We start from the raw sequence: 16,919 nt of genomic DNA on the forward strand, positions 1-16,919 counted from the left end.
CAGATATACACATCAAAAAAGCTAATTAGATCACAACCATCTTTATAGTGCCCATTCTGAGAGCATTTATTGGTAAAATAAAGGATTAGTTCACTTCAGAATTCAAAATTTCCTGATAATTTACTCACCCCCATGTCATCCAAGATGTTTATGTCTTTCTCTCTTCAGTCGAAAAGAAATTAAGGTTTTTGAGGAAAATATTCCAGGACTTCAGTGGGGTACAACGGGTTGAAGGTCCAAATTGCAGTTTCAGTGCCGCTTCAAAGGGCTCTACACGATCCCAGCTGAGGAATAAGGGTCTTGTCTAGCAAAACACTTGGTCATTTTCTAAAAAAAAAAAAAAAAATTTCTCATCTTGCACTGATCTGCGCTGCTCACGCATTACGCATTAATTACGTTGGAAAGGTCACACATGACGTAGGCGGAAGTACCGTGGTAAGGCAAAAAATTCCATCTCGTTTTCTCCTCCAGCTTCAAAATCGTTTTTGTAAAGGGCATTTGACTTAGTCTTTGCACGTTCGCTTTGTAGACACTATATCAGTACTTCCGAATACGTCACACGTGACCTTTCCAACACGATTACGTAATGCGTGGATCATCGCAGAGCAGTGCAAGATGAGTTAAAATTAAATTTTTTTTTTTTTTTTTACAAAATGCCCAATCGTTTCACTAGACATTTATTCCTCATCTGGGATCGTGTAGAGCCATTTGAAACTGCGATTTGGACCTTCAACACATTGTACCCCAGTGAAGTCCACTATATGGAGAAAAATCCTGGAATGTTTTCCTCAAAAACCTTTACTGTTAAGGTTAACTGTTAACTTTCTTACTTTACCATTTACTTTTTAGTGCTGTCCAACTTAACATGTAAAGTCCTATATTTTAACAGTAATAAATAAAAAATATTTTTACATCTTACATTAATGTGAGTGAGTGAGGAAAAAATACCATCAACAATTTTTTTTAATGTTTCTGAAATAAGTCATTTATTTGATCATCAATACAGCAAGAACAGTAATATTGTGAAATAATATTTCAATTTAAAATAACTGTTTTCTTTTATTACTATAATTTATTCCTGTGATGGCAAAGCTGAATTTTCAGCATCATTACTCCAGTCTTCAGTGTCACATGATCCTTCAGAAATCATTCTAATATGCTGATTTGGTGCTCCAGAAACATTTCTTATAAGTATCAATGTTGAAAACAGTTATTGTGTCCTTGCTGAATTAAAACATTTATTTAATTCATGAATTTCTTTAAAATATTTACCTGATAATGTTTTAAAAATTGGTTTTGACTTTAGTACAGTACAGTTATTTTTCCAAACGTCTTTATAATTTATCTCTCAATACTGTTCTTACACAGTCTTAAGGGCATCATCATATTTGGTGGTCTTTGGAATCAATAATTTTGAATACCCCTGGAGACTTGATCTTGTGGCTGATGTCCAAGCACACCATTATGTGCCCTTAAAGTAGCTCTGGCATAAGCAGAGAGTTGGGTGTACTCACATACAGTACACACTCATACATACATACAGTACATACATATCTAAGCTGCATACCTGAGGTGTTAGATCTCTAGCTGATTTCACGGCCGCCTGGATGCCTTCAACTGTGCTCTTATTGGCTGTTCCCACAGCAGCGGCCTTCTCCGCAGTAGCGCCCAGTCTGCTGGCATGATTCTCAAAGTTAGACGCCCTTTCTTCAAAAACCTAGAGGAGAAATAATATACAAAATTACTTTTAAAAATCCACAGAAGGTAGATTTGGGAATAAATCATTTTGGGGATGCGTTCAATATGAAGAATAACCCTAAGAATAAATGTGTCATTTGCTTCTAAAAATTGCAAAGGTCTTTTTATGATTATGATTAGGGTTTGCTATACTTAGCATATTTGACATGACGCTGAAAAGCATCCTGCGCTCTGTTTAAAGCAGCCTGCATACTCAGCTAACCTCCTCTCTGTTGGGGGCCTCAAGCGGTGCTGTTGCTGCTACAGCCAGAAGTTTAATTGGTGTGGTTGTATCACTGAAAACATCAGACACTTCCTGGGTCATCGCTTCCTGCATCTTTGCTTTCAGATCCTACAGGGAAAAAAATTATACAGGTTATTTAAATCTACAGTTAAAAGCAAAAAACATCTACATTAATGGTCAAAAATTAATTTATAATTTGTTTTCACTTTCAATAAATGCTGAACTTTCTATTCATCAAAGAACCAAACTGCAAAAAACTGTTTTTAACATTGATAATAATAATAAGAACTATTATTAATACTTGAGCACCAATAATAATTGATTATATCAAGCACCAAATCAATATATTAGAATGATTTCTGAAGGATCATGTGACACTGAAGACTAGAGTAATGATGCTGAAAATTCAGCTTTGCCATAACAAGAATAAATTACATTTTAAAATATAATCAAATACAAAACAGTTCTTTTAAATTATAATAATACTTTACAATATTGCCATTTTTCAAAAACATAAAAAATCTTAATTATTCATTACTTTTTGACCAGTAGGATAATTTGCTTAAAATAATCTAAGAATGAATATAGTGCAACGCAAATATTTTCCAGCAGAGGGTGGCATTTGCTTATATATTATCTTGAGTGCTTTGTGTACTGCACTACTCTAGGGCCAGCAGATTTGACCTATGCACTTCCCATTTGAGAAGATCTAAACATCTGATTATGCTTCACCCACACCTGCTGTGAGAAAGATACTCAGATCTTTTAATAGAAAAGGGGGACACGATGCCTTACTTTAATTGCCTCCAGCAGATGAGCGGCCACAGCGCGTGCCTGAGGACTCTCTCCCTCTCCCCGCGCAGCCAGATCTGCCAACTGCATCATCAGCTGCTCCACTCGCTCACACTTTGCTAGCAGCTCCTGTCTGTATGGCCCTGGTAAAGAGTTCGCCAGTCGACGGCCTTCCGCTATCAGCCCTCGTATGGCAGCCTGGCCTACAGACAGAGAGATAACAGGCTTTAATTCATGCTGGTGCATCTAGACAATGGTTTTGGGGTCTGTGTTTATAAAACAAGCTATCCAAGTGCACTAGGAACACAAAAAAATATTTGCCATTTAATAGTAAAATGTGTCATTTAAAGCAGAAATTATCAAACACTCCTGACTCCAGTATTCCATTGTTTGGACAAACAGACTCTTCAGGGAAATGAACTGACAAACTGCTTATAGTTGATACACATTGAAACGTGACACCTGACATGTAAGTAAAAACAATAATCATAATTGAAACATTTTATGTCTCAAGCGACCTTTTCACTCTTTCTGACAACCAACAGACTGAAAGTCATTTATTGACAATGGAAAGTAGTAGGGGAGCTCCAGCCATATGCGCATGTGGAATTTTCAGGTCTGATTTGAGCTTGAAATGTGTTGAAATATCGACCAGATGTGATGCATTCTAATCATGAGTGTGAGGTGGGAAATACCAATTTGATTGCACTGAAACATTCATTTTTAAACACTGTTTCTGTTAAATTAGCAGTTATGAATAATTACGATAAGTGTATAAGTAATTTTTATTTAGCCACAATATTTATTTACATTGATTATCCATAAAAACCTATGATTTTCTAGCAAACTTATTGGCGGTCATTTGTTTTGTGTGGATACAGTATATTCATACATTTATTATTTATTCATTTTACCATACTGAATGAGTGGAGGGTAACGACTGCTTCACGACCAATTTAAAATTTCTGTGCAACTGCCATTATGGGGCAAAATGCGACAATCGTACGCATTTTTTGACTGATTGGCTAATAAATTAGAGCTACTTAAATTAGCAGTGTGGGAGAAAGTTATTTTTAAAAAATGTGTTACAATATTGCGTTACTCAAAACTAATTGTGTTACTTAGTTACTTTTTGGGAAAGTAATGTATTATATTACTTTTGTGTTACTTTTTCTCACCTGGGCTGGGCTTACTTGTTTTTTTAATAACATATACATATATATATACAAATATACATATATATATACAAATGCAAAGGCCCTGTCACACCAGAAGTGAAATGAATAAGCCTCAGACTGAAGGAAATGCAAATTCATGCCTGTACAGTAGAGGGCGCAACTCAAACCAACCTTTCAGCTGTGCTGCCTTTCTGGATTTAATAAAAAATTAGATTAAATACATAAAGTATTATTGTGTTATTTAACGTTTAATTATTGCAGGTTAGCATAATATTCTGAGTTTTCATTTTACTATTTTGATTAATTTTGAGGAATACTGAAGATGAGTAAATGCTTTCTCACATTTTGTCTAGAACTATAATCATTACCATGTTTACACAGCGCACACAACACCTTATTTGAAAAAGTGACTCAGATATTTTGTTGGAAATTTAAAAGAAAATGTTTTACTTTACTAGTTATTGCTATTTAGTCTGATTATGTAACTTATGTTACTCGTAATACGTTACCCCCAGCACTGTAAATTAGCACCTCTATTTGCTAGTTTAAAAAAAAAAGAAAGCCAAAACACAATTGTTTTTATTAAACTGACTGGCACTAAATGGGGGTTATGTCAAGTCATGTGTTTTTGCTCAATAACAAACTTATTTACTTCATTTTAAAAGTACTATAATACCACTTAAGTAGAATGCAAGTATGCATCCAAAATTTAAAGTATACTAGATAGATAGTATACTTCTTCTGGTGGATTTTGAGTGACCAACAAATCCTGGGAATATTTGCCGTTTCTGACGACTCACTTTCAACTTTTTCAGTTGAAGAAATGTTTGAAGAGTTACAAAACTAAGCTGCCATAACAGTTTTTAGCCATTTGTTAAGGTTACAGGGTTAGTTCACCCCAAAATGAAAATTGTGTCATTTATTACTCACCCTCATACCATTCTACACCCTTCGTTCATCTTCGGAACACAAATTAAGATATTTTTGATAAAATCCGATGGCTCAGTGAGGCCTCAATTGCCAGCAATGTCACTGAACCTCTCAAGATCCAGAAAGGTACTAAAGACATATTTAAAGGGATAGTTCACCCAAAAATGAAAATTTGATGTTCATCTGCTTACCCCCAGAGCATCCAAGATGTAGGTGACTTTGTTTCTTCAGTAGAACACAAATGATGATTTTTAACTCCAACCGCTGCCGTATGTCAGTGGTATAATGCAAGTCAGCGGGAACTTGGACTATAAGAGTAAATAAAACACGACAGACAAATCCAAATTAAACCCTGCGGCTCGTGACGACACATTGATGTCTTAAGACACGAAACGATCGGTTTGTGCAAGAAACCGAACAGTATTTATATCATTTTTTACCTCTAATACACCACTATGTCCAACCGCATTCATCACTCGATGTCTGATCGCGCTCTGACAATGGCAGTGATGTCTCACGCATATATTTCAATGAGCGCGAGACATCACTGCCGCTGTCAGAGCGCGATCAGACCTCACGAATCGAGTGATGAATGCTGTTGGACATAGTGGTGTATTAGAGGTAAAAAAATGATATAAATACTTTTCGGTTTCTCGCACAAACCGATCGTTTCGTGTCTTAAGACATCAATGTGTCGTCACGAGCCGCAGGGTTTAATTTGGATTTGTCTGTCGTGTTTTATTTACTCTTATAGTCCAAGTTCCCGCTGACTTGCATTATACCACTGACAGACGGCAACGGTTGGAGTAAAAAATCATCATTTGTGTTCTACTGAAGAAACAAAGTCACCTACATCTTGGATGCTCTGGGGGTAAGCAGATAAACATCAAATTTTCATTTTTGGGTGAACTATCCCTTTAAAACAGTTCATGTGAGTACAGTGGTTCAACCTTAATATTATAAAACGACAAGAATACTTTTTGTGTGCCAGAAAAACAAAATAACGACTTTTCAATCTTTTGTTTTGAATCAGTGGTTCGGATCGTGTAAATGAAGCCTCGTTTACTGAAATCACGTGACTTTAGCGCTCGGAACCACTGATTCGAAAGCAGTGTGTTTGAAATCGCCCATCACTAGATAGTTGAAAAGTCGTTATTTTGTTTTCATGAGGGTGAGCAATAGATTACATTATTTTCATTTTTGGGTGAACTAACCCTTTAATTAACAATGAATTCTTATGTAATGAAGTTAGTAAGATGAAAAGGGGTCTGTGGTATCAAGATGCAATTTTATGACGTGTTAGTGTGTTCTAATACTGGCCTTGCTATACACTCGAAATTATGGATTTTCCCCATCACCAGAGAAGTGCATGCTTCTACAGGGTTTTTCCTGCATTGAACATTTTTTGGCGGCCACCAAAGTAAATCTTTGTCCCACCAAATGCACATCGTCTTTGTTTTATTATCTGTCCTGACAGTGCTAATTCTTTAATTCATAAATGAATAGGATATGTTAATGTTCCAAACTGTTTCTTTGCATTTATTGTGGATTTACTATTAGTACTGGGCTAGCAGTTCACATGGGTATGGTGGTATTTTGTACTGTGGATGACAGTGTTCATCCAGCACCACCGAAGACCATTTTTGACCCAGGAAAAATCCTGCTTCTAGTGAATAGAGTAAGTATGTGAATTGGAACGCAGTCCTAGTACTAAACTTTGCAGAAAAAGTCGATCCCCATGAGCAGAACTGAACAGCTCTGGTCTAGAGTTACTCCAAGACTAAGTTAACCTGAAAGTAACATGACCTGCTGTGAATAGGACACGAAGCAGCTATTTATGGTTTGAAATATTTTAAGTATGAACATAAATACAACAGGGGCAGAGAAAATAGCCATCTGTCACATCACATATAGGTCCAGAGTCAAGTGCCTAGTTCCATACATATGAATAAGTCATTCAATATGCCAGTGTCATCCTTTGGGGGAAAAGTAATTGTCTCAGATGACCAGATGAGTCTTTTACCGCACTGGATGCCCATTACGCTAATAACAAACGCAAATATCATAACAGCTACATGGCCACAAAATGGTTTTGATTCAAATCTGAATGTAAATGGGTTTCCAAGCTGCTTTTCTGTATTTTTAGTCTGATTTAAAAGGTAATGTTTTACTTCATCTACCCACCTACTCCATGATCGTCCACTCCAGGGTTGTTGATCCAGCGCAAAGCCTGCTCCATTTTGCCCTCTAGGGTAACAGCAGCCTTGGCAGGTCTCATGTTGGCCACCGCACGGTTAGTTTTTGCCTGCAAGTTTTGCAAAGCAGTGCCAATCTGTTTGGCCAACGCTCTAGCCTCAGGAGTATCCCCTTTACCCCTGTGACAAAAAAAAAATGGACCAGAACATGAGATTAAAAAAAAAAACAAAAAAAACAAACATTTATAACATAATTAGCATAAGGATAAAACAAAAAAAGATAGATAGATAGATAGATAGATAGATAGATAGAACTGTCACTTTTGATCAATTTAATGCATCCTTGCTGAATAAAAGTATTAATTTCTTTTTTTTAAAATCTTACTGACCACAAAACTTTTGAACTGTAATATTATAATTATAATAAAATATTATTCTAATTTCATAATATTATGAAAGCACAAATGTGTTCCCTGATCACCCACTTAACACCTACAATAATTACAGATATTAAATATTAAAGGGGTGGTATAATGGCACTTTTACAAGATGTAAAATAAGTCTCTGGTGTCCCCAGAGTGTGTATGTGAAGTTTTAGCTCAAAATACCCTACAGATAATTTTTTATAGCATGTTAAATTTGTCACTTTTTGAGGGTGAACAAAAACGCTCCGCTTTTGTGTGTGTCCCTTTAAATGCAAATGAGCTGCTGCTCTCAAGAAGGGCGGAGCTTCGGGAGCTCTTGTTAGCACATAGTGTTAGCGGTGCAGATTACCTCACGAAGACTCACTGAAAATGTCAGAAACTGTTCAGCCTTTTATGTTCAAAATGGAGTCAGACAATGATAGAGAGACTCAAGAAGTGACAACATTTTGAATGCAACAGGATGCTTCTGAACGGTGATGAATTTATGTAGCTGATGTGGAGTTAACTATCTTAAAGTCATCGATTAGCATATTTTGTTGTCAACCCCTTTGTTGCGTGTTCTCAGGGGCGGGGTTTATGTAAATTCTAGGGTTAGTGATGTCACCAACCCAAGAAGAAGCTTGTTGTAGTCCCTACCAGCCGTTTGTTGTAGTCCTTAAAAGGAGAATTCTTTAAAAGAAAATATCTCCATTTGCATTGAACTTTGAGCGTTGTAACTTTGCAGATGTTGTTTATGCTCAAACAGCAACATTACACACTAACTAAAGTTAAAAAAGTGAAATCGCAATGAACCACCCCTTTAAAAAAGGCACACATTAAAAACTGTCATTCCAGATCAGGAGTCACACTAGGCACATTATCTTGGTTACATAATCTGACCTAAACGTGAACACGATAATGGTTTATCAAGTTCACATTTTTCATCATGTGCTGATCAAAGACAATATTTTCTAAACGACAGACTGGCATGACTGATATGAAGATGAAAACCGTCTGTCCTTTGAAAGTGGAAAGAACACTTTGAATGTTTCAGTAAATTAAAGGTCTCTAACCATATGCACTGTAGGTCTGTAATTACATTTTACGAAGTTCAACCAGTCTCGCAGTGAGTCCTGCGATCTCACTGATGGAGCGCAGAATGTCGTCTCTTTCTTTAGGGTCTTCACACAAGTCAGCGATGCGCTTGGCCTCTGCCAGAAGAGCACGGATGTTCTCTTCCCCCTCCGGACCACCGTTAGGATCAGCTAGCCAGCTCTGTGCAGAAATGAACATTTAGTTTTTTATTTGAACAGTAAATTATGTTTTTATTTTACTTATTTATTTTATTTGAACAGTAAATTGTGTTTTCATTTTATATTGTATCACTAAAACTAAACCTACAAGTTAATAATCTCAGAACAGTCTTAGACTATTCTATCTCCTTATTATCATAATGAACATACTAGAGTGACACTTGTCAACATGTTTTCAATTTGGAGGAATGTTTACAGTCATATTTCTATTCAGCATAAGGAATCAGTCTGTTATATAATGATATACTTTGCCATTGTCTGAACTCATCTGTGGTTTTCTGTCACTGCACCGACAGCACAAAGTACAATGATTCCACACTTTAAATACTTATGAGACATAGCACATCACCGCTAAATAACATCAGTCGGGAGAGATTTATGCAACAGCTATTTAGACGAGAACAGGTCTGTAATTATGAGTCCCCATTTTAAGTACCCACAGGTCCATTGGGATGCATATAGTCTCTTCAAATCAGTAACTGTAACAAAATAAAAAAATATAATAAGATATTACAAACAGACAAAAAAAAAAATAGACTTTGAGGGTGGAGAAAACATTTCCCATATCTTTTTGTTGTTGATATCAATAGCCATTTATTGACTCAAACTCATCTGTGACTAGGTTAAAAATTTGAGTCCTGAAGCAAAACCAATTGAGCACCAAACAATAGACACACGCTTCTGTTTACCAATCTCAAGACTGACCTGGGCCGTGTCGATTCTCTTGGCGATGGCCTGTTTGGCGTTGGTCAGGGCCTCCAGCTTCCGGGCAGCATTCTCCACTTTCCCCACCAGAATATCCAAACCCTGTCCCACCTGCTGAGCTTTCTGCATGCCCATAGGGGTGGCACCCTGACCTCTAAACAAGCAAAATATATTGTAATGGTAACAATTAACAATAAGGTCTCATATGTTAACATTAGTTCATGCATTAGTTAACATGAACTAACAATGAGCAATATATTCTTACAGCATTTATTAACCATTGTTAATGTTATTTAATAAAATGTTCATGTTAGTTAACAGTGTATTAAAGGTGCATTATGTAATATTGACAGCTAGCGGTTGAAATGGGTACTGCAGTCCAAATTGAAAATATTGGAGAGTTGTTTCCCATGCCCTGTCCTCCTCAGGATCAGTTGATAACTTTCCCACGCTGATCAGCTAATGAATACTTTGCAATGTTTTTATTGCCAAGTCTTTTTAGGTCAGGTAGATTCTGCGATTTCTGACCCAGTTCATTTGCTCACTTCAATGGCTGCAATACACTGTGTTTTCCACCACCATCTGGGAAACCCAGGGTGTCGAAATACTATTGGGTAAATTGGCAATGGGCAGGATCACACAGACATTCTGACACAGAACACATATTTTTAAGCTGAATAACTGGCTGTAGCATTGCTTTTCAGAGAAACAAGTAAATCAAACTTACTTAGCATGTTTCTTCAATATCTGCAAACATATTTTGGTACTTTTATGCTTTTTAGTACAGTCAAAAATAATTACATACAGCACTAATGTAGTTAACTAATGTTAACAAATGAAACCTTATTGAAAAGCGTTATCAGTAATATAATTAATATAATACACCAATCAGGCATAACATTATGACCACCTTCGTAATATTGTGTTGGTCCCCCGTTTGCTGCCAAAACAGCCCTGACCCGTCGAGGCATGGACTCCACTAGACCCCTGAAGGTGTGTTGTGGTATCTGGCACCAAGATGTTAGCAGCAGATCCTTTTAGTCCTGTAAGCTGCAAGGTGGGGCCTCCATGAATCAGACTTGTTTGTTCAGCACATCCCACAGATGCTCAATTGGATTGAGATCTGGGGAATTTGGAGGACAAGTCAACACCTCAAACTCGTTGTTGTGCTCCTCAAACCATTCCTGAACCATTTTTGCTTTGTGGCAGGGCTCATTATCCTGCTGAAAGAGGCCACAGCCACCAGGGAAAACCGTTTCTATGAAAGATTGTGCATGGTCTGCAACAATGCTTAGGTTTCCCAGCAGAACATTGCCCAAAGCATCACACTGCTTTCGCTGGCTTGCCTTTTTCCCATAGTGCATCCTGGTGCCATGTGTTCCCCAGGTAAGCAACACACACGCACCCGGCCATCCACGTGAAGTAAAAGAAAACATGATTCATCAGACCAGGCCTCCTTCTTCCATTGCTCCGTGGTCCAGTTCTGATGCTCACTTTCGGCGGTGGGTCAGCATGGGCACCCTGACTGATCTATGGCTATGCAGCCCCATACGCAACAAACTGCGATGCACTGTGTATTCTGACATCTTTCTATCAGAACCAGCATTAACTTCTCGAGCAATTTGAGCTACAGTAGCTTGTCTGTTGGATCGGACCACACGGGCCAGCCTTCACACCCCATGTGAATCAATGAGCCTTAGCCGCCCATGACCCTGTCGCCGGTTCACCACTGTTACTTCCTTGGACCACTTTTGATAGATACTGACCACTGCAGATCAGGAACACTCCACAAGAGCTGCAGTTTTGGAGATGCTCTGACCCAGTCGTCTAGCCATCACAATTTGGCCCTTGACAAACTTGCTCAAATCCTTACGCTTGCCCATTTTTCCTGCTTCTAACACATCAACTTTGAGGACAAAATGTTCACTTGCTGCCTAATATATCTCACCCACTAACAGGTGCCGTGATGAAGAGATAATCAGTGTTATTCACTTCACCTGTCAGTGGTCATAATGTTGCCTGATCGGTGTATAATATAATAAATATATAATATAATATAATATAATATAATATATATATAATATAATATAATATAATATAATATAATATAATATAATATAATATAATATAATATAATATAATATAATATACGTGATCACAAAATTACATAAATACAAATAAATTAAGATCTTTCCAACTACCCTAGAAAACATATTTTAGGGGAACAATTTGACATGTAAACCATTCAAAATGCATGCAAAGGTCAGTTTAAAGAGTCCCCCTGGGTGAGAGCGATCAGTGGGCCTGTGCAGCCGCTGATTATCCGGCCCTTCAGCCTTTAATCTGCTTTCCTTGAGTCTCTCTAATGAAGTCAGAGCCCAGCGTCTGATCTTTCACTTTCAATCTAGTTTTCAACATCCCTGACACATGGGCCCAAACTGTACCACACCGTTCCTTCTTTCTCCTGTACTCAGCAGTCAGGGATAAATAATCCCCGGAGAATTAGACCACAAACAAACAATGTCTAAACTGTGCTTATTGAAAAACCTGACACACTTTCTCGTGTTGTAAATTAGAAGCAGTTACAGCCCCTGAGACACATCATACAGGGGTAATGTGTTGAATAAAGGATGATGAATATCATTACGAACAGCACACAGCTGCATTAATACATAATTCAGCTCATGCAAGCACTACAGGAGCATGTGGTGGCATTTGGCTCTCAATGTGTAATGCTGAACTGACGAATCACATTGCTGGTTGAATCAGCAGTATAATGGGCTTTGACTATAATTCTGCCTTTTCTCCAGATGCACCTGAAGGGGGCGTACCTGGCACGCACATCTGACACCTGATCCGTCATCTGGCCCAAGGTCTTAGTTGTTCCCAGGATCTCTCGTCTCTCTTTTCCTGCACAAAGCTCACCCACTTTTCCTGCTTCATCCAGTATCTGACGCAACGCATGCTCTCCTGGATCTCCTGTACGAGAACATCCAGAGCAGAAGTCACAGACATAGTGTTAGGACACTAGTACTACACACTCATATTTTTAATATATATCAATTAAAATCATCTACATTACACAAATATTGTGTACTGTTCAAATGTTGGGGTCATTAAGATTTTTTTAAAGAAATTAATAATTTTATTCAGCAAGGATGCATTAAATTGAATAAAAGTGACAGAGAGAATGTTACAAAAGATTAATGCTGCTCTTTTTTTAAACTTTTTATTCATATAAATATTAAATACTGAAAAAAATGTGTTGTGGTGTTCACCAAAATATTAAACAGCACGAATGTTTTCAACATTGGTAACGATAATACATGTTTCTTGAGCAGCAAATCAGCATATTAGAATGATTTCTGAAGGATCATGTGACAATGAAGACTGGAGTAATGATGCTGAAAATTCAGCTTTGCCATCACAGGAAATAAATACATTTTAAAATATATTAAAAAATAAAACAGATGTTTAAAATTGAAATAATATTTCACAATATTACTATTTTACTGTATTTTGATTAAATAAATGCAGCATTGATGAGCATAAGAGACTTTTTATATATTAAAAATTTTTTTTTTAAAAAATTCATACTGACCACAAACTTTTGAATAGTAGTGTATGCTATACAGGACTAGTTGGACCATATTATTTAAATTTTATTTAATTAATTTTTCCCCTTAAAATAAGGTAATTATTTAATGATTAATATTTTTTGAAAAATTTTTGTAATGTCAAAAACTGTCATAAATTATTTTTTCTCTCTGATCCACAGAATCAAACAGCATGTTTTGTTAGCAAGTAAAGCTCTATTACAGATCCAAATATTAATTTTATTAACACATAAATGTTGGCAATCACGTGCATGTGTTCAAATCAGAGGTCAGAAAGTTGCAGAAAAAATTAGCGATTTTTACAATAAATGGTAAAATTTTTACTGAAGAATCATTTTGGCTGAAAGTTAAAGTATTTCTAGCACAAAGAGCTCTCAAAATATCAACGAAAATATATTCCTGACATGACTTTCTTAACACCTGAAAGATGACAGTGAGCTAATGGATGTAGTTATGTTACCTGGTAGGCCATTAGGGTCCCTCAGCCAGCCTTTAGCCTGACCCATCTTTGACTCTATTAATGCTAGCGCTCTTTTCATGGCCTCAGTGTCCTTCAAGGAGAAAGAGTGTGTTAGTTAGTCAGTATGTTTGTCATTTTGGCCTACAGGGCAGGATGTCATAGCATGTATCAGAGTGGTTACAGTATTTTTTTTATTTTTTTTTGCAGTTACATATGTGCTCATATGCTAAAGGGAGGGGTTTCTGCAGCTCTTTCCCTCTGAAGGGCAAGAGAACCCTCTGCCTCTCTCAATCACACACACAAAGTGCGAGAGCGGCCCACATAATCACCACTTCACACTCCATTGCACCACGCACACATTTGAAGGAGAACCTGTCTGGTTCAGTAACTCAGCCATGCATATGGTGCTCCTCTCTACTGCAGTCTAAAGCAATAGTCATCAGACAATGCATTCAATGCACACATTATCAGAAAAATGAGCATATCAAGATAAAATACTAAAAGATAAAACTAAAAGACAAATGAAGGGCATGGGTGTGAAATTATGTTCAATGTAAGTATCAAGTTCATGCCTTCAATAAAGATACCTCATATTATTTCAGCTTATTGGGGAGAGGTGTGCTATGCATTTTCTAAGTGATCAGACTTGGCGGTAATTAGTAATAGCCTAGCAACCATCCAGAACACCTTAGCAACTACAAACATACTCCAGCCATCAGAATTTGAGAGACAATGGGTGAGATGTTTTGACTAGTGGCAGTGTTTTGAGGCCCCATGTAGGGCCATTCAGGCCCTAGTCATATCTAATATATCAGAAAGACATGGGAGTGGTTTCTTTTGACTTGGTGCAGCATACATATTAGCACCAAGCACCACTCAGATCTTAGTCTGGAGATGTTCATTTCTAAATTTGTTTTGTTGTCTTTGATTCAGCAAGACAAGACAATAATAGACCTTTAGAAAGAGTGATAATTGAGTTCATGTTTTTGCTTGTGGCATTTCCAGCAGGAGACACTCTGGCAGCCGAAGCAGCAGTCAGATCTACTCAGGAGAGGGAGAAAGGCAGGAAACTAACCCCTCACACCTGCTCCAGCTGCCTATTACACTCCATCTCAATGGTAAAATACAGTATGTATTAAAATATCTCTAAAATATGCAGCTAGATTCCTGTCAACCCACTTTAATAAATCCATATTATGAAATCAAAAAAGCCCAAATATAGTTTGCGGTTATTCTGAAGCAAACCTGAAGCACAAGTATAATCAATGAGTCTTCTTTCAGCTAAAACGAATTATCTGCCCAATCCATTTCCTCTGCTTACTTTGCCTGCCTGCTATCCAGTAACTGCTGCTTTCCAGCCAACGCTTCAGCGTCCAGCAAGACAGATCACATTATTTGTAAGTTGATGAGTCATTTCCTGTTCGCATACATTTAATGGATAGATTCAGCTCAGGGTTGGGTTGCATTCTCAAATGCAGGAAAGTCCAGGAAAATGTCTTATGCATTTGTTCAGGTTTTAGCCGTTTACGGTTCTAGTCAATTCACATATGAAATAAATTAAATTTAGAAAAAAAAACAAAAATACTACTGACTACTGATAGTTACACACACTAATCGGCCAGTTTATTAGGTACATCTTGCTAGTAACGGCTTGGACTTCCTTTTGCCTTCAGAACTGCCTTAATTCAACATTCCTCAGAGATTTTGGTCCATATTGACTTGAAAGCATCACACAGTTGCTGCAGATTTGTCGGCTGCACATCCATGATGCAAATCTCCCATTGAGATCATTTGAGTAAAGTGAACTCATTGTAAAGTTCAAGAAACCAGTCTGAGATGATTTGAGCCTTGTAGTAGTCATCAAAAGATGGGTATGCTGTGGTCATAAAGTGATGGACATGGTCAGAAACAATACTCAGGTAGGCTGTGGCGTTTAAATGATGGTACTAAGAGGCCCAAAGTGTGCCAAGAAAATATCCCCCACCCCATTACAACACCACCAGCCTGAACCATTGACAAGGCAATATGGATCCATGCTTTCATATTGTTTACACCAAACCATCTGAATGTCAGACCAGGCAACATTTTTCCAATCATCCATTGTCCAGTTTTGGTAAGCCGATGCGAATTGTGGCCTCAGTTTTCTGTTCTTAGCTGACAGGAGTGGCACCCAGTGTGGTCTTCTACTGCTGTAGCCCATCTGTTTCAATGTTCGACGTGTTGTGCGTTCAGAGATGCTCTGGTTATTTGAGTTACTGTTGCCTTTCTATCAGCTCGAACCAGTCTGGCCATCCTCCTCTGACCTCTGGTATCAACAAGGCATTTTCGCCAACAGAACTGCTACACACTGGATATTTTCTCTTTTTCAGACCATTCTCTGTAAATCCTAGAGATCGTTGATCATTCTGATGCTCAGTTTAAACTTTAGAAGATCTTCTTGACAATGTCTACATGCCTAAATGCATTGGGTTGCTGTCATGTTATTGGCTAATTAGACATTTGCATTAACAAGCAGTTAAGAAGGTGTACCTAATAAAGTGGCCAGTGAGTATAGAGTATATATATTATATATTTTTTTTATACATTCCATATATATTATATATGGAATGTATAAAAAGGAACCTAAGCCTTGTTGTGCGATGCCATATTGCATTAGTTATTCATATGTTATTACAAACACTGAGTTCAGAGACAGGCCAGGACGTCTGAACCAAATCAAAATTTCATGATGGAGCCAGAAGCCATGTTTGAACAGTCTCTACTTTAATATGTATTCTGCTTATGTGCCTTATCTCATGACATACATCAAAAGCACCTGCTGTGGTGAATTACAATATGGAGGTAGAGTGATGTGGAGTTTCAGTGATGAACTTAACTTACTCTTTACAAAAAAGATACTGGAAAGATTAAACATTCAGCTGGCTGACAACATTTGTCTCCTTTTGGCTAACGGAGTAAATAACGTCAAGGAAGATTTAGGCCAACTGTACTGAGGCTATTGACTAAACTTCAAAATGGTTATTTAGAGAATTCCAAATAAATGCAGAAGTTTATATGATTGAATAAGGAAACAAGTGAAAGCAATTTTCTGATTACAGTTATGAGTGAAACAATAAATGAATCTGGAAATGCATTGGCTTTATCTTCCATAATTCATTCTCTGCAAAAGGACTTTGTGGTGTGTGTATGAGTGGCTGAGGGAGTTAAAGAGCAATAACTACATCAATCCATCTTTCATGTTGTCAGTCATAAGGCACAAGGGAGCCCAGAGTCAGAATGGAGGTTCAACTCAATTTTGTCTCAAGACAAAAGCAAGTGGGTCTAATGTTAAATGTGTGCTACAT

At 37.3% G+C, this 16,919-nt stretch overlaps 1 protein-coding gene across 6 annotated transcripts in view; it reads right to left on the reverse strand.

Moving 5' to 3' along the window:
* vcla (vinculin a) overlaps positions 1 to 16,919 on the reverse strand; it is a 50,078-nt gene that overhangs the window by 8,355 nt on the left and 24,804 nt on the right. For 4 of the 6 annotated variants that reach the window (XM_048204871.1, XM_048204869.1, XM_048204872.1 and 1 more), the window contains exons 7-14: positions 13,576 to 13,669; positions 12,330 to 12,477; positions 9,499 to 9,652; positions 8,580 to 8,755; positions 7,066 to 7,256; positions 2,777 to 2,976; positions 1,961 to 2,089; positions 1,568 to 1,717 (exon numbers count right to left, since the gene is read on the reverse strand). In XM_048204871.1, coding sequence (XP_048060828.1) covers positions 1,568 to 1,717; positions 1,961 to 2,089; positions 2,777 to 2,976; positions 7,066 to 7,256; positions 8,580 to 8,755; positions 9,499 to 9,652; positions 12,330 to 12,477; positions 13,576 to 13,669 — 1,242 coding nt within the window. The remainder of the gene's footprint in view (positions 1 to 1,567; positions 1,718 to 1,960; positions 2,090 to 2,776; positions 2,977 to 7,065; positions 7,257 to 8,579; positions 8,756 to 9,498; positions 9,653 to 12,329; positions 12,478 to 13,575; positions 13,670 to 16,919) is intronic. The other 2 variants (XM_048204873.1, XM_048204870.1) reach the window with 1 other exon arrangement.

This window comes from Megalobrama amblycephala, linkage group LG10 (assembly GCF_018812025.1).
Source record: "Megalobrama amblycephala isolate DHTTF-2021 linkage group LG10, ASM1881202v1, whole genome shotgun sequence".
In the NCBI taxonomy this organism is placed as follows: Eukaryota; Metazoa; Chordata; class Actinopteri; order Cypriniformes; family Xenocyprididae; genus Megalobrama; species Megalobrama amblycephala.